Source organism: Aotus nancymaae, unplaced genomic scaffold (assembly GCF_030222135.1).
Source record: "Aotus nancymaae isolate 86718 unplaced genomic scaffold, 86718_ANA_hifiasm-v0.15.2.pri h1tg000103l, whole genome shotgun sequence".
Classification (NCBI taxonomy): domain Eukaryota; kingdom Metazoa; phylum Chordata; class Mammalia; order Primates; family Aotidae; genus Aotus; species Aotus nancymaae.
Genome location: NW_026988518.1, coordinates 5,883,763 through 5,904,377, shown reverse-complemented (window position 1 = coordinate 5,904,377; position 20,615 = coordinate 5,883,763). Strand labels below are relative to the sequence as shown.

Here is a 20,615-nt window from a genome sequence, read left to right as displayed (position 1 = left end):
AACTTAAGTCTTTATGAACTTATAAAAAATGTATTAAACAAGTTTATTTGAAATCTTAACACACATAAACCCTCTTCTAAGGAAATCTCTATTTTATTTTATTTATTTTTTTGTAGAGACAGGGGTCCTGCTGTGTTGCCCAGGCTAGTCTTGAACTCTTAGCTTCAATTGATTCCCCCCACTTCAGCCTCCCAAAGTGCTGGGATTGTACTAGGCATGAGCCACCACTGCTCAGCCAATCTTAAATCATAGTAGCACTTGTGGTGGCCCTCATGTTTTATGCTACATTGTTATATTTTGTGATATTTGTTGTAATCCTGGGACAAGTGGTATCATTGTTAGGATTAGCTCATTCCTGTGAAGCAAGAAAGAGACTAAGGATTAAAGCCAACTTGGAGGAAACAAATCAGCAATAAAACATTTTATTTTAGTTAAATATTCGTTGTCTGCTTACTAGCACTGTGCCTGAGCTTAAAAATACAAAAATGAGAGGTGACCCTGCCATGAAGATGCTTACAAATTAGTAAGGGATATGGGAAAATAAAAAGAAGGAGCATGTGATTGAGAATGGGAGTAGGGTTGCTAGACGTAGCAAGTAAAAATACAGGATGCCCAGTTATATTCAAATTTAAAATAAACTAGGACTACTTTGATATATCCCAAATATTGCCAATAAACAACAATAATTTTTCAGCATAAGTATATCCTAGGCAGTATTTTGCTGGGAAGCCCTAATGAAGAAGGTCCCAGAAGACTTTCAGGAAAAGGTTACATCTGAGCTGAATCTTGATGAATGAGCATTGCAGACAGAAGGAGCATGTGCAAAGCTACAGACAAAAGGAATAACGCCACATTCCAGGCATAGCATGGCTAGAGCAGAGAAGATGAAGGGCAGTTTGCAGAGGTGAAGGAAGCAGGATCAAACTCATAACAGACCTTGTATGTCATGGCAGAGAGTGTGCCTTTTATTTTCAGAGCAGTAGAGAGTTAATAGAATTTTTTAAGCAGGGAAGTGACTGACCAGATTTATGTTTTAGAAAAATGTTGCTTCTTGTAGTGAGAGGGTGGATTAGATAGGAGACAGCACAAGCAGGGGGATGTGTTTTATGGCAGTTGTAATAATCCAGGCACAAAGTGAGGGCTTAAACTGTGTCATTGACAGTGGGAATGGAAGGGATGAAACAGCTTTAAAGGATATGAAGGACATAATTTGATTGCCAGCAGTTGGTGACCAGTTGAGTTTGGGGACATAGAGAAGAACAAGAAGTTTAGGACAAGTCACTGCTTCCTCCCTCAGTGCCTGGGTGGCTGATTTCACCTTCCACTGAGGCAGGCCATAAAGGAGGACAGACCTTGGGACAGAGGAGGGCAGGGGGTGATGGGTTCCGTCTTGGATAGGTTGAGTGAATGAATGGCTTTTAGGTTATCCAAATCGAGACAAGAGATGTCCAGGTAGTACTTGGATATTTAGTTCAGGAAAAATGCCTGGGCTGGGATAGAGCCAGGATTCCTCGGAGCTGTGGGAATGTCACTGATGATGGTATACAGAGAACACAAGGAAAATGGAACAAAGTCATGGAAAACACTAAAACTTAAGATGGTGAGAAAGGAAGAGAACTCCATAAGGAACACTCATAAAGAGTTGCAAGACAGGCAGTTTGCTTGAGCTCAGGAGTTGAAGATCAGCCTGAGCAATATGGCGAAACCTTGTCTTTACAAAAACTACAAAAATTAGCCGGGTGTGGTAGTGCATGCCTATAGTCCCAGCTACTTGGGAGGCTGAGATGCGAGGATCACCTGAGCCCAGGGAGGTCGAGGCTACAGTGAGGTGTGATAACGCCACTGCACTCCAGCCTGGGCAGCAGAGTGAGACCCTGTCTCAAAAAAGGAAAAAAAAAGAGTTGCTAGAGAAGGAAGAGGAAAACATGAAGAGAGAAGCCATAGGAAAGAGTTTTAAAACTGTGTGGTCAACCAGAACAAATGCTGAAGGATGTTAAATAATATAAGGACTAAAATTTGCAAGTCAGAGTTCATTGTTAAAACCGTTAGGAGTATTGGCTGGGCGAGGCAGCTCACGCCTATAATCCCAGCACGTTGGGAGGCCGAGGTGGGTGGATCATTTGAGGCCAAGAGTTTGAGGCCAGCCTGGGCAACACGATGAAAACCTGTCTCTACTAAAAATACAAAACTTAGCCAGGCCTGGTGGCTCTCGTCTGCAGTCACAGCTACCTAGGAGTCTAAGGCACAAGAATTGCTAGAACCTGGGAGGCAAAGGTTGCAGTGAGCCAAGATCACATTGCACTCCAGCCTGGGTGACAGAGTGAGACCCTGTCTCAAAAAAAGAGAGAATAGAAAAACCACTAATATATGATTATCTAAATAGATGCATTTGACAAAATTCAGTCAATTCTTAGCAAACTAAGATTAGGAGGGAACTTTCTCAACCTGGTAAAAGACATCTATAAAAAACCTACAGCCAACATCAGATGTAATGGTGAAAGTCTGAATATATAATCTCTGAGATTAGGATCAGGCAAGGATATACATTCTCATTTCTATTCCACATATTACTGAATATCCTAGTCACTGTAATAAGAAAAAAAAGACATACAGATTGGGAAGGAGGGAAGGAAAGAAAGGTCAGAGGGAGGGAAGGAACAGAATCCACTGATGTTTGATATAAGTGAGGATTAACTACCCCCACACAATCTTATTACTAGGTTGTAATGAAAGCAATTTCTGCTAGACATGTAGACATTTATTCAGTCATAAAACATTTTATTTGCAATAAATAAATTTATTTTCAAGCAGTCATGAAACATTTCATATAATCTGCCTGTAAACTCACTAAAGTTAAAGTTCCAACTCTTGGCTCACTACAATCTCCTTCTCCTGGGTTTAAGCAATTCTTCTGCCTCAGCCTCCCGAGTAGCTGGTGTAAGGCCAGTTGCCTCACCGGGAGCTCAGAAGCACACCCCTCCCCTTCTTTTTCAAAAGCCTGGACAAGCCCAGACGAGCTCCGGCAAGCTCAGACATGCTCAGGCTTGTTCCCTTCTCCCATGCTTGCACAGCCTGACCTTCCCTTAAAGAGCCCAGTATGCAAACAAGGTGCTGTAACCATAGCTTCTTGTTAACCAATAGCGGTCAAGTCTTAACAACCAATAGCAGCTGACTCTTAACAACCAATAGCAGCCGAGTAATTCCAACCAACAACAAGCCAAGTCCTAGGTCAAGGCTTGTAACTTACCCAATAGCAGTCCTGCTCTCCCACAACCAATCGAGCTGTTTTACTCCCTATAAAACCCCATGTCTGAGAGGAGTCCATGCGACTTCTCCGGCCCCTCCTGTCAGACCACAGAACCTCATCCGGGAGCCTGAATAAAACCCTTTGTATCGGATCTTCTTGTGCTGGCCTCAATTTCTTCTCTTTAAGCTCGGTGAGAACAGACCTTACAGCTGGGACTACAGGCACATGCCACCACACCTGGCTTTTTTTTTTTTTTTTTTTTTTTTTTGTAGTAATGGGGTTTCACTATGTTGGCCAGGCTGGTCTTGAACTCCTAACCTCAGGTGATCCACCCACCTCGGCCTCCCAAAGTGCTGGGATTACAGGCATGAGCTACTGCCCCTGGTCCCTAACTCTGCCTTTTTTATTTTTATTTTTTGTCTTTTTCTTTTTTTGCCTTTTTGTGGAGAATGGGATCTTGCTGTATTGCCCAGGCAGGTCTCAAACTCCTGGGCTCAAGCTATCCTCCTGCCTCTGCCTCCCTAAGAGCTGGGATTACAGGCGTGAGCCACAGTACCCAGCCAACTCCGCCTTTTTAAGTGCTCTGTCAACTTGCATTAAAGATCTAGCAAAGGCAAAAGCAGTGATAATTCAGAGACAGCCTTCTATTTCCTTATAATTAGCATCAGGCCACTAGAAATTCTGAACCTGCAATTCTCAATATGTGATCTCTTAGGCCAGCGTGGGCACTTAAAATTAATGCATACTTTCAGCCTAACCCAAGACCTACTGAGTCAGAAACTCTGAGACGAGTCCAGCAAACTGTTTCAATCAGCTCCCCCGTGCGATCTGAAGCTTTCTAAAGTTTGAGAACCTCTAACTATAAAACTGTTAGCTGCAGGTACCTCCCTAAATGTAAAGAGTATAGCCTCCACCGAGCGCAGTAGCTCACACCTGTAATCCCAGCACTTTGGGAGGCTGAGGCCAGTGGATTATGAGGTCAGGAGTTCAAGACCAGCCTGGCCAACATAGTGAAACCCCATCTCTACTAAAAATGCAAAAGTTAGCCAGGCATGGTGGCGTGTGCCTGTAGTCCCAGCTACTTGGGAGGCTGAGGCAGGAGAATCACTTGAACCCGGGAGGTGGAGGTTGCAGTGAGCTGAGATTATGCCATTACACTCCAGCTTGGGCAACAAGTGAAACTCCATCTCAAAAACAAAAGTATAACAAACGCTGTGTAACTACCACCTTCTTAACAAATCTTAACCATTTGCCTTATTTGCTTCATTTTTAAAAAGAAGGAAGACATAGCCAGGCGTGGTTGTGGGCACCTGCACTCCCAGCTACTCGGGAGGCTGAGGCAGAGGTTGCAGTGAGCTGAGATCATGACTCTGCGCTCCAGCCAGGGCGACAGAGTGAGACCGTCTCCAAAAAGAAGTAAAACATTACAAATGTAGTTGAAACTCTCTTATCCTGCCTGATATTCTCCTTCCTCCCTCTTCAGAGGAAGCACCATCTTGAATTTGGTATGAGTTTTCACTACGTGTGGCAGGGGTACATAAACACTGTGTTTATGTTTACATGCATCTAAACTTTAATAAATGCTGCTAAACTGCCCATGTCATTCTGAATTTTTTTCCATTTAACATTATGTTGATATGTGTGGGCCTAATCCTTTCATTTTAATGACTGCATAGTATTTCATACTGTGAACATAGCGCAGTTTATTCAGCCATGCTCCTGTTGATGGGCATTAACTTCTTACCCATTTTCCACTCTCACAAACTGCGTCTGGATGGCGGGTCTCCCGGGCCTGCGGGTCTGCGTCTGGACGGCGGGTCTCCCAGGCCTGCGTCTAGAAAGCGGATCTCCCGGGCCTGCGTCTGGACGGCGGGTCTCCCGGGCCTGCGTCTGGACGACGGGTCTCCCGGGCCTGCGGGCCTGCGTCTGGACGGCGGATCTCCCGGGCGTGCGGGCCTGCGTCTGGATGGCGGATCTCCCGGGCTCACGTCTGGACGGCGGGATCTCCCAGGCCCGCGTCTGAACGGCGGGTCTCCCAGGCCTGCGGGCCTGCGTCTGGACGGCGGATCTCCTGGGCCTGCGTCTGGACGGCGGGTATTGCGGGTGTGCGTCTGGATGGCGGGTCTCCCAGTCCTGCGGGCCTGCGTCTGGACGGCGGGTCTCCCGGGCCAGCATCTGGACGGCGGGTCTCCCGGGCCTGCATCTGGACGGCGGGTCTCCCGGGCCTGCGGATCTGCGTCTGGACGGCAGGTCTCCCGGGACTGCGTCTGGATGGCGGGTCTCCCAGGCCTGCGGGCCTGCGTCTGGACGGCGGATCTCCCGGGCCCGTGTTTGGACGGTGGGATCTCCCGGGCCCGCGTCCGGACGGCGGGTCTCCCAGGCCTGCGGGCCTGCGTCTGGACAGCAGATCTCCCGGGCCTGCGTCTGGACGGCGGATCTCCCGGGCCTGCATCTGGACGGCGGGTCTCCCGGGCCTGCGGGTCTGCGTCTGGACGGCGGGTCTCCCAGGCCTGCATCTGGACAGCGGATCTCCCGGGCCTGCGTCTGGACGGCGGGTCTCCCGGGCCTGCGTCTGGACGACGGGTCTCCCGGGCCTGCGGGCCTGCGTCTGGACGGCGGATCTCCCGGGCGTGCGGGCCTGCGTCTGGACGGCGGATCTCCCGGGCTCACGTCTGGACAGCGGGATCTCCCGGGCCCGCGTCTGAACGGCGGGTCTCCCGGGCCTGCGGGCCTGCATCTGGACGGCGGGTCTCCCGGGCCTGCGTCTGGACGGCGGGTATGGCGGGCGTGCGTCTGGATGGCGGGTCTCCCAGTCCTGCGGGCCTGCGTCTGGACGGCGGGTCTCCCGGGCCAGCATCTGGACGGCGGGTCTCCCGGGCCTGCATCTGGACGGCGGGTCTCCCGGGCCTGCGGGTCTGCGTCTGGACGGCGGGTCTCCCGGGACTGCGTCTGGATGGCGGGTCTCCCAGGCCTGCGGGCCTGCGTCTGGACAGCGGATCTCCCGGGCCCGTGTTTGGACGGTGGGATCTCCCGGGCCCGCGTCCGGACGGCGGGTCTCCCAGGCCTGCGGGCCTGCGTCTGGACAGCGGATCTCCCGGGCCTGCGTCTGGACGGCGGATCTCCCGGGCCTGCGGGCCTGCGTCTGGACGGCGGGTCTCCCGGGCCTGCATCTGGATGGCGGGTCTCCCGGGCCTGCGGACCCGCGTCTGGACGGTGGATCTCCCGGGCCTGCGGGCCTGCGTCTGGACGGCGGATCTCCCGGGCCCGCGGGCCTGCGTCTGGACAGCGGGTCTCCCGGGCCTGCGGGCCTGCGTCTGGACGGCGGGTCTCCCGGGCCCACGTCTGGACGGCAGATCTCCCAGGCCTGCGGGCCTGCGTCTGGACGGCGGATCTCCCGGGCCTGCGGGCCTGCGTCCGGACGGCGGATCTCCCGGGCCCACGTCTGGACGGCGGGTCTCCCGCGCCTGCGGGCCTGCGTCTGGACGGCGGGTCTCCCGGGCCTGCGTCTGGACGGCGGGTCTCGCGGGCCTGCGTCTGGATGGCGGGTCTCCCGGTCCTGCGGGCCTGCGTCTGGACGGCGGGTCTCCCGGGCCTGCGTCTGGACGGCGGGTCTCCTGGGCCTGCGGGCCTGTGTCTGGACGGCGGATCTCCCAGGCCCGCGTCTGGACGGTGGGATCTCCCGGGCCCGCGTCCGGACGGCGGGTCTCCCGGGCCTGCGGGCCTGCGTCTGGACGGCGGATCTCCCGGGCCTGCGTCTGGACGGCGGATCTCCCGGGCCTGCGTCTGGATGGCGGGTCTCCCGGGCCTGCGGGCCTGCATCTGGACGGCGGGTCGCCCGGGCCTGCGTCTGGATGGCGGGTCTCCCGGGCCTGCGGGCCTGCGTCTGGACGGCGGGTCTCCCGGGCCTGCATCTGGACAGCGGATCTCCCGGGCCTGCGTCTGGACGGCGGATCTCCCGGGCCTGCGGGCCTGCGTCTGGACGGCGGGTCTCCCGGGCCTGCGTCTGGACAGCGGATCTCCCGGGCCTGCGTCTGGACGGCGGATCTCCCGGGCCTGCATCTGGATGGCGGGTCTCCCGGGCCTGAGGGCCTGCGTCTGGACGGCAGATCTCCCGGGCCTGCGGGCCTGCGTCTGGACGGCGGATCTCCCGGGCCCGCGTCTGGACGGCGGGATCTCCCGGGCCCGCGGGCCTCCGTCTGGACGGCGGATCTCCCGGGCCCGCGTCTGGACGGCGGGTCTCCCGGGCCTGCGGGCCTGCGTCTGGACGGCGCGCCTGCGTCTGGACGGCGGATCTCCCGGGCCTGTGTCTCGACGGCGGGTCTCCCGGGCCTGCGTCTGGATGGTGGATCTTCCGGGCCTGCGGGCCTGTGTCTGGACGGCGGATCTCCCGGGCCTGCGTCTCGACGGCGGGTCTCCCGGGCCTGCGGGCCTGCATCTGGACGACGGGTCTCCCGGGCCTGCGTCTGGATTGGGGGTCTCCCGGGCCTGCGGGCTTGCGTCTGGACGGCGGATCTCCTGGGCCTGCGGGCCTGCGTCTGGACGGCGGGTCTCCCGGGCCTGCCTCTGGACGGCGGGATCTCCCGGGCCCGCGTCTGGATGGCGGGTCTCCCGGGCCTGCGGGCCTGGGTCTGGACGGCGGGTCTCCCGGGCCTGCGTCTGGACAGCGGATCTCCCGGGCCTGCGTCTGGACGGCGGGTCTCCCGGGCCTGCGTCTGGACGACGGGTCTCCCGGGCCTGCGGGCCTGCGTCTGGACGGCGGATCTCCCGGGCCCGCGTCTAGACGGCGGGATCTCCCGGGCCCGCGACTGGACGGCGGGTCTCCCGGGCCTGCGGGCCTGCATCTGGATGGCGGGTCTCCCGGGCCTGTGTCTGGACGGTGGGTCTCCCGGGCCTGCGTCTGGACGGCGGGTCTCCCGGGCCTGCGGGCCTGCGTCTGGACGGCGGGACTCCCGGGCCTGCATCTGGATGGCGGGTCTCCCGGGCCTGCGGGCCTCCGTCTGAACAGCAGATCTCCCGGGCCTGCGGGCCTGCGTCAGGACGGCGGATCTCCCGGGCCCGCGCCTGGACGGCACGATCTCCCGGGCCCGCGGGCCTGCGTCAGGACGGCGGATCTCCCGGGCCCGCGTCTGGACGGCAGGTCTCCCGGGCCTGCGGGCTTGCGTCTGGACGGCGGGTCTCCCGGGCCTGCGGGCCTACGTCTGGACGGCGGGTCTCCCGGGCCTGCGTCTGGACGGCGGGTCTCGCGGGCCTGCGTCTGGACGGCGGGTCTCCTGGGCCTGCGGGCCTGCGTCTGGACGGCAGGTCTCCCGGGCCTGCGTCTGGATGGCGGGTTTCCCAGGCCTGCGGGCCTGCGTCTGGACGGCGGATCTCCCGGGCCCGCGTCTGGATGGTGGGATCTCCCGGGCCCGCGTCCGGACGGTGGGTCTCCCGGGCCTGCGTCTGGATGGCGGGTCTCCCAGGCCTGCGGGCCTACGTCTGGATGGCGGGTCTCGCAGGCCTGCGGGCCTGCGTCTGGACGGCGGGTCTCCTGGGCCTGCGTCTGGACAGCGGATCTCCCGGGCCTGCGTCTGGACGGCGGATCTCCCGGGCCTGCGGGCCTGCGTCCGGACGGCGGGTCTCCCGGGCCTGCATCTGGACGGCAGGTCTCCCGGGCCTGCGGGCCTGCTTCTGGACGGCGGATCTCCCGGGCCTGCGGGCCTGTGTCTGGACGGCGGATCTCCCGGGCCCGCGTCTGGACGGCGGGATCTCCCCGGCCCACGCCCGGACGGCGGGTCTCCCGGGCCTGCGGGCCTGCATCTGGACGGCGGGATCTCCCGGGCCTGCGGGCCGCATCTGGACGCGGGTCTCCCGGGCCTGGGTCTGGACGGCGGGTCTCGCGGGCCTGCGTCTGGATGGCGGGTCTCCCAGTCCTGTGGGCCTGCGTCTGGACGGCGGGTCTCCCGGGCCTGCGTCTGGACGGCGGGTCTCCCGGGCCTGCGTCTGGACGGCGGGTCTCCCGGGCTTGCGGGCCTGCGTCTGGACGGCGGGAGTCCCGGGCCTGCGTCCGGACAGCGGATCTCCCGGGCCTGCGTCTGGACGGCGGGTCTCCCGGGCCTGCGTCTGGACGACGGGTCTCCCGGGCCTGCGGGCCTGCGTCTGGACTGCGGATCTCCCGGGCCTGCGGGCCTGCGTCTGGACGGCGGATCTCCCGGGCCCGCGTCTGGACGGCGGGATCTCCCGGGCCCGCGTCTGGACGGCGGGTCTCCCGGGCCCGCGTCTGGACGGCGGGTCTCCCGGGCCTGCGGGCCTGCGTCTGGACGGCAGGTCTCCCGGGCCTGCGTCTGGACGGCAGGTCTCCCGGGCCTGCGTCTGGACGGCGGATCTCCCGGGCCTGCGTCTGGATGGCGGGTCTCCCGGGCCTGCGGGCCTGCGTCTGGACGGCGGGTCTCCCGGGCCTGCGTCTGGACGGCGGATCTCCCGGGCCTGCGTCTGGACGGCGGATCTCCCGGGCCTGCGGGCCTGCGTCTGGACGGCGGGTCTCCCGGGCCTGCATCTGGATGGCGGGTCTCCCAGGCCTGCGGGCCTGCGTCTGAACGGCAGATCTCCCGGACCTGCGGGCCTGCGTCTGGACGGCGGGATCTCCCGGGCCCACGGGCCTGCGTCTGGACGGCGGATCTCCCGGGCCCGCGTCTGGACGGCGGGTCTCCCGGGCCTGCGGGCCTGCGTCTGGACGGCGGGTCTCCCGGGCCTGCGGGACTGCATCTGGACGGCGGGTCTCCCGGTCCTGCATCTGGATGGCGGGTCTCCCGGGCCTGAGGGCCTGCGTCTGGACGGCGGATCTCCCGGGCCTGCGTCTGGACGGCGGATCTCCCGGGCCTGCGTCTGGATGGCGGGTCTCCCGGGCCTGCGGGCCTGCATCTGGACGGCGGGTCTCCCGGGCCTCCGTCTGGATGGTGGGTCTCCCGGGCCTGCGGGCCTGCATCTGGACGGCGGGTCTCCCGGGCCTGCGGGCCTGCGTCTGGACGGCGGGTGTCCCGGGCCTGCGTCCGGACAGCGGATCTCCCGGGCCTGCGTCTGGACGGCGGGTCTCCCGGGCCTGCGGGCCTGCGTCTGGACTGCGGATCTCCCGGGCCTGCGGGCCTGCGTCTGGACGGCGGATCTCCCGGGCCCGCGTCTGGACGGCGGGATCTCCCGGGCCCGCGTCTGGACGGCGGGTCTCCCGGGCCCGCGTCTGGACGGCGGGTCTCCCGGGCCCGCGTCTGGACGGCGGATCTCCCGGGCCTGCGTCTGGATGGCGGGTCTCCTGGGCCTGCGGGCCTGCGTCTGGACGGCGGGTCTCCCGGGCCTGCGTCTGGACGGCGGATCTCCCGGGCCTGCGTCTGGACGGCGGATCTCCCGGGCCTGCGTCTGGACGGCGGGTCTCCCGGGCCTGCATCTGGATGGCGGGTCTCCCAGGCCTGCGGGCCTGCGTCTGAACGGCAGATCTCCCGGACCTGCGGGCCTGCGTCTGGACGGCGGGATCTCCCGGGCCCACGGGCCTGCGTCTGGACGGCGGATCTCCCGGGCCCGCGTCTGGACGGCGGGTCTCCCGGGCCTGCGGGCCTGCGTCTGGACGGCGGGTCTCCCAGGCCTGCGTCTGGACGGCGGGTCTCGCGGGCCTGCGTCTGGATGGCGGGTCTCCCGGTCCTGCGGGCCTGCGTCTGGACGGCGGGTCTCCCGGGCCTGCATCTGGACGGCGGGTCTCCCGGGCCTGCGTCTGGACGGCGGGTCTCCTGGGCCTGCGGGCCTGCGTCTGGACGGCAGGTCTCCCGGGCCTGCGTCTGGATGGCGGGTCTCCCAGGCCTGCGGGCCTGCGTCTGGACGGCGGATCTCCCGGGCCCGCGTCTGGACGGTGGGATCTCCCGGGCCCGCGTCCGGACGGCGGGTCTCCCGGGCCTGCGGGCCTGCGTCTGGACGGCGGGTCTCCCGGGCCTGCGTCTGGACGGAAGATCTCCCGGGCCTGCGTCTGGACGGCGGATCTCCCGGGCCTGCGTCTGGATGGCGGGTCTCCCGGGCCTGCGGGCCTGCATCTGGACGGCGGGTCTCCCGGGCCTGCGTCTGGATGGCGGGTCTCCCGGGCCTGCGGGCCTGCGTCTGGATGGCGGGTCTCCCGGGCCTGCGGGCCTGCGTCTGGACGGCGGATCTCCTGGGCCTGCGTCTGGACAGCGGATCTCCCGGGACTGCGTCTGGACGGCGGATCTCCCGGGCCTGCGGGCCTGCGTCTGGACGGCGGGTCTCCCGGGCCTGCATCTGGATGGCGGGTCTCCCGGGCCTGCGGGCCTGCGTCTGGACGGCGGATCTCCCGGGACTGCGGGCCTGCGGCCCTGCGTCTGGACGGCGGATCTCCCGGGCCCGCGTCTGGACGGCGGGATCTCCTTGGCCTGCGGGCCTGCGTCTGGACGGCGGGTCTCCCGGGCCTGCGTCTGGACGGCGGGTCTCCCAGGCCCGCGTCTGGACGGCAGGTCTCCTGGGCCTGCGGGCCTACGTCTGGACGGCGGATCTCCCGGGCCTGCGGGCCTGCGTCTGGACGGCGGATCTCCCGGGCCCGCGTCTGGACGGCGGGTCTCCCGGGCCTGCGGGCTTGCGTCTGGACAGCGGGTCTCCCGGGCCTGCGTCTGGACAGCGGATCTCCCGGGCCCGCGTCTGGATGCTATGCTGCAGGTCTCCCAAGAGTGTACCCTGGCGTAAGTTCTTTTTTTTTTCCTTAAAGCTAATCACTCATAGAGTTATTGGCCTGCTTTCTTTGGAGGACAAGATTTTTTGGTTATTAATTCATTTTTTTAAATGTGTACTGATCTTTTTTTTTTTTTTTTGAGATGGAGTTTTGCTTTTGTTACCCAGGCTGGAGTGCAATGGCACAATCTCGGCTCACCGCAACCTCCGCCTCCTGGGTTCAAGCGATTCTCCTGCCTCAGCCACCCAAGTAGCTGGGATTACAGGCATGCGCCACCATGCCCAGCTAATCTTTTATATTTTTAGTAGAGACGGGGTTTCACCATGTTGGCCAGGATGGTCTCGATCTCTTGACCTCGTGATCCACCCGCCTCAGCCTCTCAAAGTGCTGGGATTACAGACGTGAGCCACCGCACCTGGCCCAATGTGTATTAATCTTATTCAGCTTTTCTATTTCTTCCCACCTGACTTTCTATTATGTATATTTTTCTAGAAAAATTGTTTCTTTCAAATGTATTACCATAAATTGTTTCTAATTTTCACCATCACTACTCTTTTCTTTGCCAATAATGTTTATTTGTTTCTCCTCTTTTTCTCATAATCAGTCTTGCTAAAGGTGTATTTTTTCTGTTAAAGTTTCCAAAGAACTATGCTTTTATTTATATTAATTTATTTTGAGACAGGGTCTTACTCTGTTGCAGTGACACAATCACATTTCACTGCAGCCTTTACCTCCTGGGTTCAAACTGTCCTCCCACCTCAGCCTCCCGAGTAGCTGGGACTACAGGTGTGTGCCTACACCTGGCTAATTTTTGTATTTTTTGTAGAGACAAGGTTTTGCCATGTTTCCCAGTCTGGTCTCAAACTCCTGGACTCAAGTGATTCACCCTCCTCAGCCTCCCGAAGTGCTGGGATTATAGGCATGAGCTACCACACCTGGCCTGATTTTTTTTTCCATTTATTTCTTCATTTATTATTTATTCTACTTCTTTTGGGAGTTTACTGTATTTTCATTATTATTCTGTTTTCTTTTTTTTCTTAGAGACAGTCTTACTGTGTTGCCCAGGCTGGAGTACAGTGGCATGATCATGGCAGCATCAACTTCACGGGTTCAAGGGATCCCCTTGCCTCAGCCTCTGGAGTCGTGCCAGCTACGTAGGCCTAGGCGAGAGGATCACTGAAGCCTGGGAGGTCGAGGCTATGGTGAGCCATGATCACACTATTGCACACCAGTCTGGGCAACAGAGTGAGACTCTGTCTTTAAAAAAAAAAAAAAAGAAAAGAAAACACACAGTTTATATTAATTGTTTCCTGCACTGTTTTCATTCCAGTCCATTTTTTTGAGACAAAGTCTCAGTCTGTTGCCTAGGCTGGAGTGCAGTGATGCAATCTTGGCTCACCACAACTTGCACCTCCTGGGTTCAAGTGATTCTCATGCCCCAGCCTCCTGAGTAGCTGGGATTACAGGTTTGCACCACCATGCCCGGCTAATTTTTGTATTTTTAGTAGAGACGGGGTTTCACTATATTGGCCAGACTGGTCTTGAACTCCTGACCTTGTGATCTGCCTGCCTTGGCCTCCCAAAGTGCTGGGATAACAGGCGTGAGCCACCATGCCCAGCCCATTCCAGTCCATTTCAACTAGCTTTCATGTTCCATTTATCCATTCATCGCTTTGTTGGCTGAAATTCATTCTCTAGTCATTTCTTCCAGAAATGCTTGTGGAAATTGTATTTTCTGAATCTTATGTGTTCAAAAACATTTGGTGCCTACTAAAATAAAGTTCAGCTATGTGAAATAATAATAGCTGTGATTGGCACTCATTAAAGTCACAGGTGATCTATACTTACACTATTTAATCCTCACAATGACACCGTAAATTAAGGTCTATTCACATCCCCTTCACGGATGGGACTGTTAGGACACAGGCGAGTCTCAGTTCCTTTCCCAAAGCCTTTGCTGGTACCACTGTTGTCTACTATTGAATGTGGCTATGGAGAAACTGGGGCCAATCTGATCTATTTCCCCTTAAAGGTGCCTTGATCTTTTTACCTGTATGCTCAAAGGATAACTTATTTTTGAAGTTCAGTGAACCTCAGTGGGATATGTCACAGGGGTCATTCGTGTCAGTTTTTCTTGGGACGTTCATTGTATGTCCCTTTAATCTGTAGATTAAAGTGTTCTTTCATTTACGTCAAGTTCTCTTGAATTCTACTTTGAATATTTTCTCCTTCATACGAACATGGTGGATATACTTTGTCTTCTATATCTATAAATTTATCTTAAATTAATTCTAGTTGTTTTTGAATTTCTGTTTCATTTTGCTTGCTTTTCTCAATTCTGTCCTCCTACATTGTTTTGTTTTTTTTTTTTTTTCAATTGAGACAGGGTCTCACTCTGTCACCCAGGCTGGAGTGCAGTGGTGGAATCTTGGCTCACTGCAGCCTCTGCCTCCCAGGCTCAAGCGATCCGCCTACTTCAGCCTCATGAGTAGCTAGGGCTACATATGTGTGCCACCACACCCGGCTAATTCTTTTGTATTATTTGTAGAGACAAGGTCTTGCTATGTTGCCCAGGCTGCTCTCAGACTCCTAAGCTCAAGCGATCTGCCTGTCCAGCCTCCCAAAGTGCTGTTATAACAGGGATGAGCCTTGCCTAGTCCTCCGAAATCTTACTGTGTTTTATCCCTGTCTTTCCCCTCATTAATAATGTGGCATTTATTTCTAGGATGTTTTCTTTTCCTTCCTGTCTGAATTCTGTTAGCTTATTTTAAACTTCCTTCTATTGCCTCATCATTTCTTCTGCTTTGAAGTCTTATTTTAAACTGATTCAGTAAGTCCTTTAAATTCATAGCAATATGTTTAGACTGATTCACAGCAACATTCTTCTGGAATTTTTTTTTTTGAGAGGGAGTTTTGCTCTTGTTGCTCAGGCTGGAGTGCAACGGCATGATCTCTGCTCACCACAACCTCTGCCTCCTGGGTTCAAGCGATTCTCCTGCCTCAGCCTCCCGAGTAGCTGGGATTACAGGTGTGCACCACCATGCCCAGCTAATTTTGTATTTTTAATAGCCAGGTGCCACCACACCTAATTTTGTATTTTTAATAGAGTTGAGGTTTCACCATGTTGGCCAGGATGGTCTTGATTTCACCACCTCTGGTGATCCGCCCGCCTTGGCCTCCCAAACTGCTAGATTACAGGTGTGAGCCACTGCGCCCAGCCTAGAAATTTTTTTTTATCTGACATCTGCTTTTTCTATTTCATTCTTCCTAATTCTTACAGATTTGCTATATTTCTGAGGATTTTATCATTCAGCCCCACCTTATCTCACTATTTCATGATGCCAAATAGTGTCCTGGAAAGTTCCCACAGCCGGTGCCCCTTAGACCTTTGTTGCAATCAGGGTAATGGTTCTGCTCCACAGATGTACCATCTACTTGATGCTCTGCCAACTTCGTCTGAGAGTGGGGACCATGTCGGGTGTTTAATCTCGGCATACTTCTAGGCTCTGGTGTAATCTTCACTGAATTTAGCAGGTCATCCTCATTTATCGTGCCTAGGGTTTCACTGGTACTTTATTTTTTTCAGAGAGTGGGTGGGGTTTTTTTCCCTTTCTTTTTTTTTTTTGGTGATCTCAAGGATGACAAAGAGATCACACAAATCTCTTTGTCAGTTACCTTTATGACGGAGGTGAAGTAACTTTTTTTTTGTTGTTGTTTTTAACACAGGGTTTCACCATGTTGGTCAGGCTGGTCTTGAACTCCCGACCTCAGGTGATCCGCCTGCCTTGGCCTCCAAAGTGCTTGGATTACAGGCGTGAGCCACCATGCCCAGCCTTTTTTTTTTTTTTTTTTCCCTGAGACAGGGTCTCTCTCACTTTCCAAAGTAAAGTTTCTGTAACACAAAGAAAAGCCTCAGTTCTTTTTGTCCAGACTGGAGTGCAGTGGCGTGATCTTGGCTAACCACAACCTCTGCCTCCCAGGCTCAAGTGATTCTTCTGCCTCAGCCTCCTGAGTAGCTGGGATTACAGGCATCTGCCATTATTGCCTGGCAAATTTTTGTACTTTTAGTAGACGGGGTTTCACCATGTTGGCCAGGCTGGTCCCAAACTTCTGACCTCTAATGATCCACCTCCTCAGCCTCCCAAAGTGCCAGGATTACAAGCGTGAGCCACTGCACCTGGCCTAAAACCAGAACCAGTTTTAAAAATAGAGTGCCTTGACCGGTCACGGTGGCTCACGCCTGTAATCCTAGCACTTTGGGAGGCCAAGGTGGGTGGATCACCTGAGGTCAGGAGTTCAGGACTAGCCTGGCCATATGGTGAAACCCCATCTTAAAAAAAAAAAAATAGAGTGCCTCAATTAGCCGGGTGTGGTGGCAGACACCTGTAGTCCCAGCTGCTCGGGAAGCTGAGGCAGGAGAATTGCTTGAACCCAGGAGCCAGAGGTTGCAGTGAGCTGAGATCGTGCCACTGCACTCCAGCCTGGGCAACAGAGTGAGACTCCGTCTCAAATAATAATAATAATAATAGAGTGCCTCTGTTCTTGGAAGGAGTAGATAACACACCACCTCAGACCATGTCAAGTGGGAAAAATAGTTTCAAAATTCTATGCGCACCCCAACAGCAACAAGCTTTGTCATCATCATATAGGTTTAAGTAGCAGAGCTTAGATGAAATCCAGGTCTAAGTCCAAAGCCTCAGTTCTTTTTGTCATAGAACTTCCTCATAAAGGATATAGATATCTCTTTATGTTTCTTCTTATATTTTTCTATTAACTACTTTTTTATTTCCTGGTCTTTAGTGTGACAAGTACAAGACTGGAGTTATTGATGGGCCTGTGTGTAACAGCCTTTGTGTCACAGAAACTCTTTACTTTGGAAAATGCTTATCCACCAAGCCCAACAATCAGGTATGGACATTATGAATTAACATTCCAGAATTAGAGTGTACTGTAATTTTACCAGAAATTAAAGGCATTATTAAAAAAATTCTTGAACTAAAGCTTTGAGACATTATATGTATTTCAATTTTATATGCTTTGATTCATTAATTCAACAGATGTTTATTTTATTTTATATTTTTAAAACAGGATCTGTTGTCTAGGCTAGAGTATAGTGGTGAGATCTCAGCTCACTGCATTGATAGAGAATGCAGTGTCAGGAATGGTGAGAAGTGCTTTAGAGGATGTGATCAGAGAAGATGTTTCTGAGATAATATTTGTGCTCATACCTTAATAGAGAATTCATAGGCATGGGTAAAGGACAGGATGAACTAAATCACAAAAGAAGAACTGCAAACAGCTGATGAACATAAAGAAAAAAAGTTCCACCTTACTTTTCATCAGAGAAATAAGAATAAAACAGTAGGATATCTAATTGGGGTAAAAGAAAATACAACAATCATCCTGAGCAGTGGAAAATTGCATTTTAATGTTCATCTTTTGATTCCTAAATTTTCCTGTATAAATATGCATTACTCTTATAGAAATTTAAAATAATTTTTAGGTTGACAATACTAATCACGTTGAAGACAATTTCTAAACAAAGTCCAACACCGGCGTGTCTGCTGCAGTTCAGGCAGTGTCTGAGGCACTGAGGGAGACAGATAAAGCCTCTGGCCTTGTGTTCTAATGTGAGCTGAGACAGATAGTCATGAGCTGATAAATAAATATGATCATTTTAGACAGTGCAAATGGCTATGAGGATAATGAAACAGGATAACAGGTTAGGGGTGACCGGCGGGTGGGAGAGCATCTATTCTAGACAGTGGGTCAGAGAAGACTTTCTAAATGGAACGTCTGATATGAGACTTGAATGATGTAAAGGAGCCAACCACGTGAAAAGATCTGGGAGAGTACATTCCAGGCAGAGCCAGCAGCAAGTGAAGCAGTTCAGGAAGCAGAAACAAGCATGATGGCTTCAACCTATCACAGAAAGACCAATGTAGCTGGGACTTAGAGAAACAGGGAGACAACAAGCAGGAATTAGGAAGCACCTGCCAAAGTTAAACACCAAGACAAGTGCCCAGGAAAACTTGACATTTCACATCACAATGTTAAAATTAAAAACAATCTACAAGGCACACCATCTCCGGAGTCTACCTTCTTTTTTTTTTTTTGACAGGATCTCACTCTGGTTGCCTAAGCCGGAGTGTAGTAGCACAATCTCGGCTCACTGCAGCCTCAATTTCCCAAGCTCAGGTGATCCTCCCACCTCAGCCTCTCAAGTAGCTGGGACTACAGGCAGGTACCACCACACCTGGCTAATTATTTTTGTATTTTTAGTAGAGACAAGATTTTTCCATGTTGCCCAGGCTGGTCTCTAACTCCTGTGCTCAAGCCATCCACCCACTTTGGCTTCTCAAAGTGCTGAGATTATAGGCATGAGCCATGGTGCCCAGCCCAGGGCTTTTATTCTTTTTCCAGCCTTATCTAAAGGTGGAAAGCCCTCTAGGAGTGATGAGTGCTTTCTGCATCCTCAAATTAACCCTACATAAAATTTTAAAAATTACCCAAAAACATTCTTTGGTATCTGAACAGCCCATAAAACTTTTCTCTTTTTCTTCAAGACAGGTTCTTGCTTTATTGCCTGGGCTAGGGTGCTATGGTGCAATCATAGCTCACTCTAACCTCAAACTCCTGGGGTCAAGCCGTCTTCCCACCTCAGCCTCCCAAATCTCTGAGATTACAGGCATGAGCTACTGTGCCCAGCCATCTTTTTAAAACAAAAATGTATACATTCGGTGGTGACTGTAACATACAAGACATTGACAGGATCTAGATGCTCCAGAAATGGAGTTAGTGGAGAAAATCCCTATGGGGACTCTGGAGTCCTGAAAAGATTTAGGTACAGGATGCTTCCAGGTGCTAGGAACTGTTTCTCAGCTCACTTCCTCCCTAGAAGGCTTAATCCTCAAATCACACTTAATGCGAGCTATGGCAAGTGTCAATGGTCAAAGACCACTACTCACATGATACCTTTCTTTTCTTTTTTTTTTTTTTTCTTAAAGATGGGGTTTCACCGTATTGGTCAGGCTGGTCTCGAACTCCTGACCTCAGGTAATCCGCCCGCCTCAGCCTCCCAAAGTACTGGGATTACAGGTGTGAGCCACTACTCCTGGCCTTCACATGATACCTTTCTGCAAGGCCAGAAGGCCCAACTGCCCCATACCCCAGGCACCTCCAGCTCGCCCAGGCTCCATTGCCACCAGTGGCCAGAACTTTCAAGATCAGCAATATTAAAACTTTTGGATGCTCTGGTTTCTCTTCATAATGAACAAATCTTTCACCTTTTACTAAAGATTTCCATAGAGAGGAACAGTTATGAGTTTATAACCAAGTTTTTTGATGTCCTGCTTAGGCAGGGCTAAGAAAAAAAAAAACTTTTGGAGCATTTATCATAGAAAATCATAGCAAGGTAAAGCAAAATTCTTATCAATGATACAACCTCAGCCTATAAAATATATTTCATTATACTTTCAGTCATGACAAATCTTTTTGCTTCATTGAAATGGGAGAATATCTTTTTGTTACTTTAAATAAGCTTTCTCTTAAACTAAGTGTGCCATGCAATTAATTATCGATCACAAACATTTGAAAGTAAACTAAATGAAAAACACTGAATAAACATTACAAACCAGCATAAATGTTATCATCTCTTCATTATTAAAAACTCACCCTAAAATCCAATTATAATTATAATATAAAAATATTAAATACAGAAAAGTAGAAACCTTAACTTCAATGTGTCAATAACCACAGTCTGGAATGAGATGTCTAATCTAAGAAGTATAAATATTTTCATTCAGAGAAAGAACAATAAGAAATTATTAGTCTCTTGTTCTATTAATAAATTTGATGGCTCAAAATGTGGAAAGCAAAACTTTTTCTTTTTTTCTAAGACATTACCTCATAGGCTACAGAAATAAAAATATATATTACTGCTGAAGCGAATTTTTTCTAGTATGTTTCAGAAGTTCAGTTGGAGCTGAGACACCTGAAATTCATAAACTGAACTCTTTTCTTGAAAAACATACTAAATGCGATTTTCATTTTCTTATATTCCAGCCTCTCAAATAAAATCTAAACACTAAAATTTAAATTTTAATTAAAAATGACAGCATTTGAAATAAACACAACTTGAGTTTTTATATTATATTACACTCAATATCTGTATCAAGTAACTACTGCAGAATTTCATCATGTAATGGATACAACGTACTAACAGGTATACATATGTATCTGCATATGAAGTGCTAAAAGAACAGCTAGAATTTTTAAACAAATGTATTGTAGCATTAAATATTAAGATGATTATAAAAAGCACTATGGTCACTACTAATCCCTTACTCCTTACTTTTTGATTACTAATCAGTTTATTCAAATTTACCAAATGTGGCCAGGCACGGTGGCTCATGCCTATAATCCCAGCACTTTGAGAGTCCAAGGTGGGGGGGATCACTTAAGGTCAGGAGTTCAAGAACAGCCTGGCCAGCATGGCGAAACCCCATCTCTACTAAAAATACAAAAATTAGCTGGGCATGGTGGCAGGTGCCTATAATAATCCCAGCTACTCAGGAGTCTGAAGCAGGAGAATGGCTTTAGCCTGGGGAGGTGAAAGTTGCAGTGAGCCGAGATCATGTGACTGCACTCCAGTATGGGCAACAGAGAGAGACTCTG

At 53.2% G+C, this 20,615-nt stretch overlaps 1 protein-coding gene and 1 non-coding gene across 28 annotated transcripts in view; one reads left to right on the top strand and one right to left on the bottom strand.

Moving 5' to 3' along the window:
- LOC110567235 (metal-response element-binding transcription factor 2) overlaps positions 1-20,615 on the bottom strand; it is a 117,587-nt gene that overhangs the window by 54,687 nt on the left and 42,285 nt on the right. Inside the window, exon 10 of one of the 27 annotated variants that reach the window (XM_064370191.1) lies at positions 12,058-20,612. The exons of 25 other annotated variants lie outside the window; for them this stretch is intronic. In XM_064370191.1, the coding sequence (XP_064226261.1) occupies positions 20,412-20,612 (201 nt within the window). In that variant the 3' untranslated portion in view covers positions 12,058-20,411. Of the gene's footprint in view, positions 1-12,057; positions 20,613-20,615 lie in introns of those variants that run through there. One more of the 27 variants, XM_064370207.1, reaches the window with a different exon arrangement.
- Positions 19,188-19,304, top strand: LOC135272089 (U5 spliceosomal RNA). The gene has a single exon (XR_010340192.1). It is a non-coding gene; the product is annotated as a U5 spliceosomal RNA (small nuclear RNA).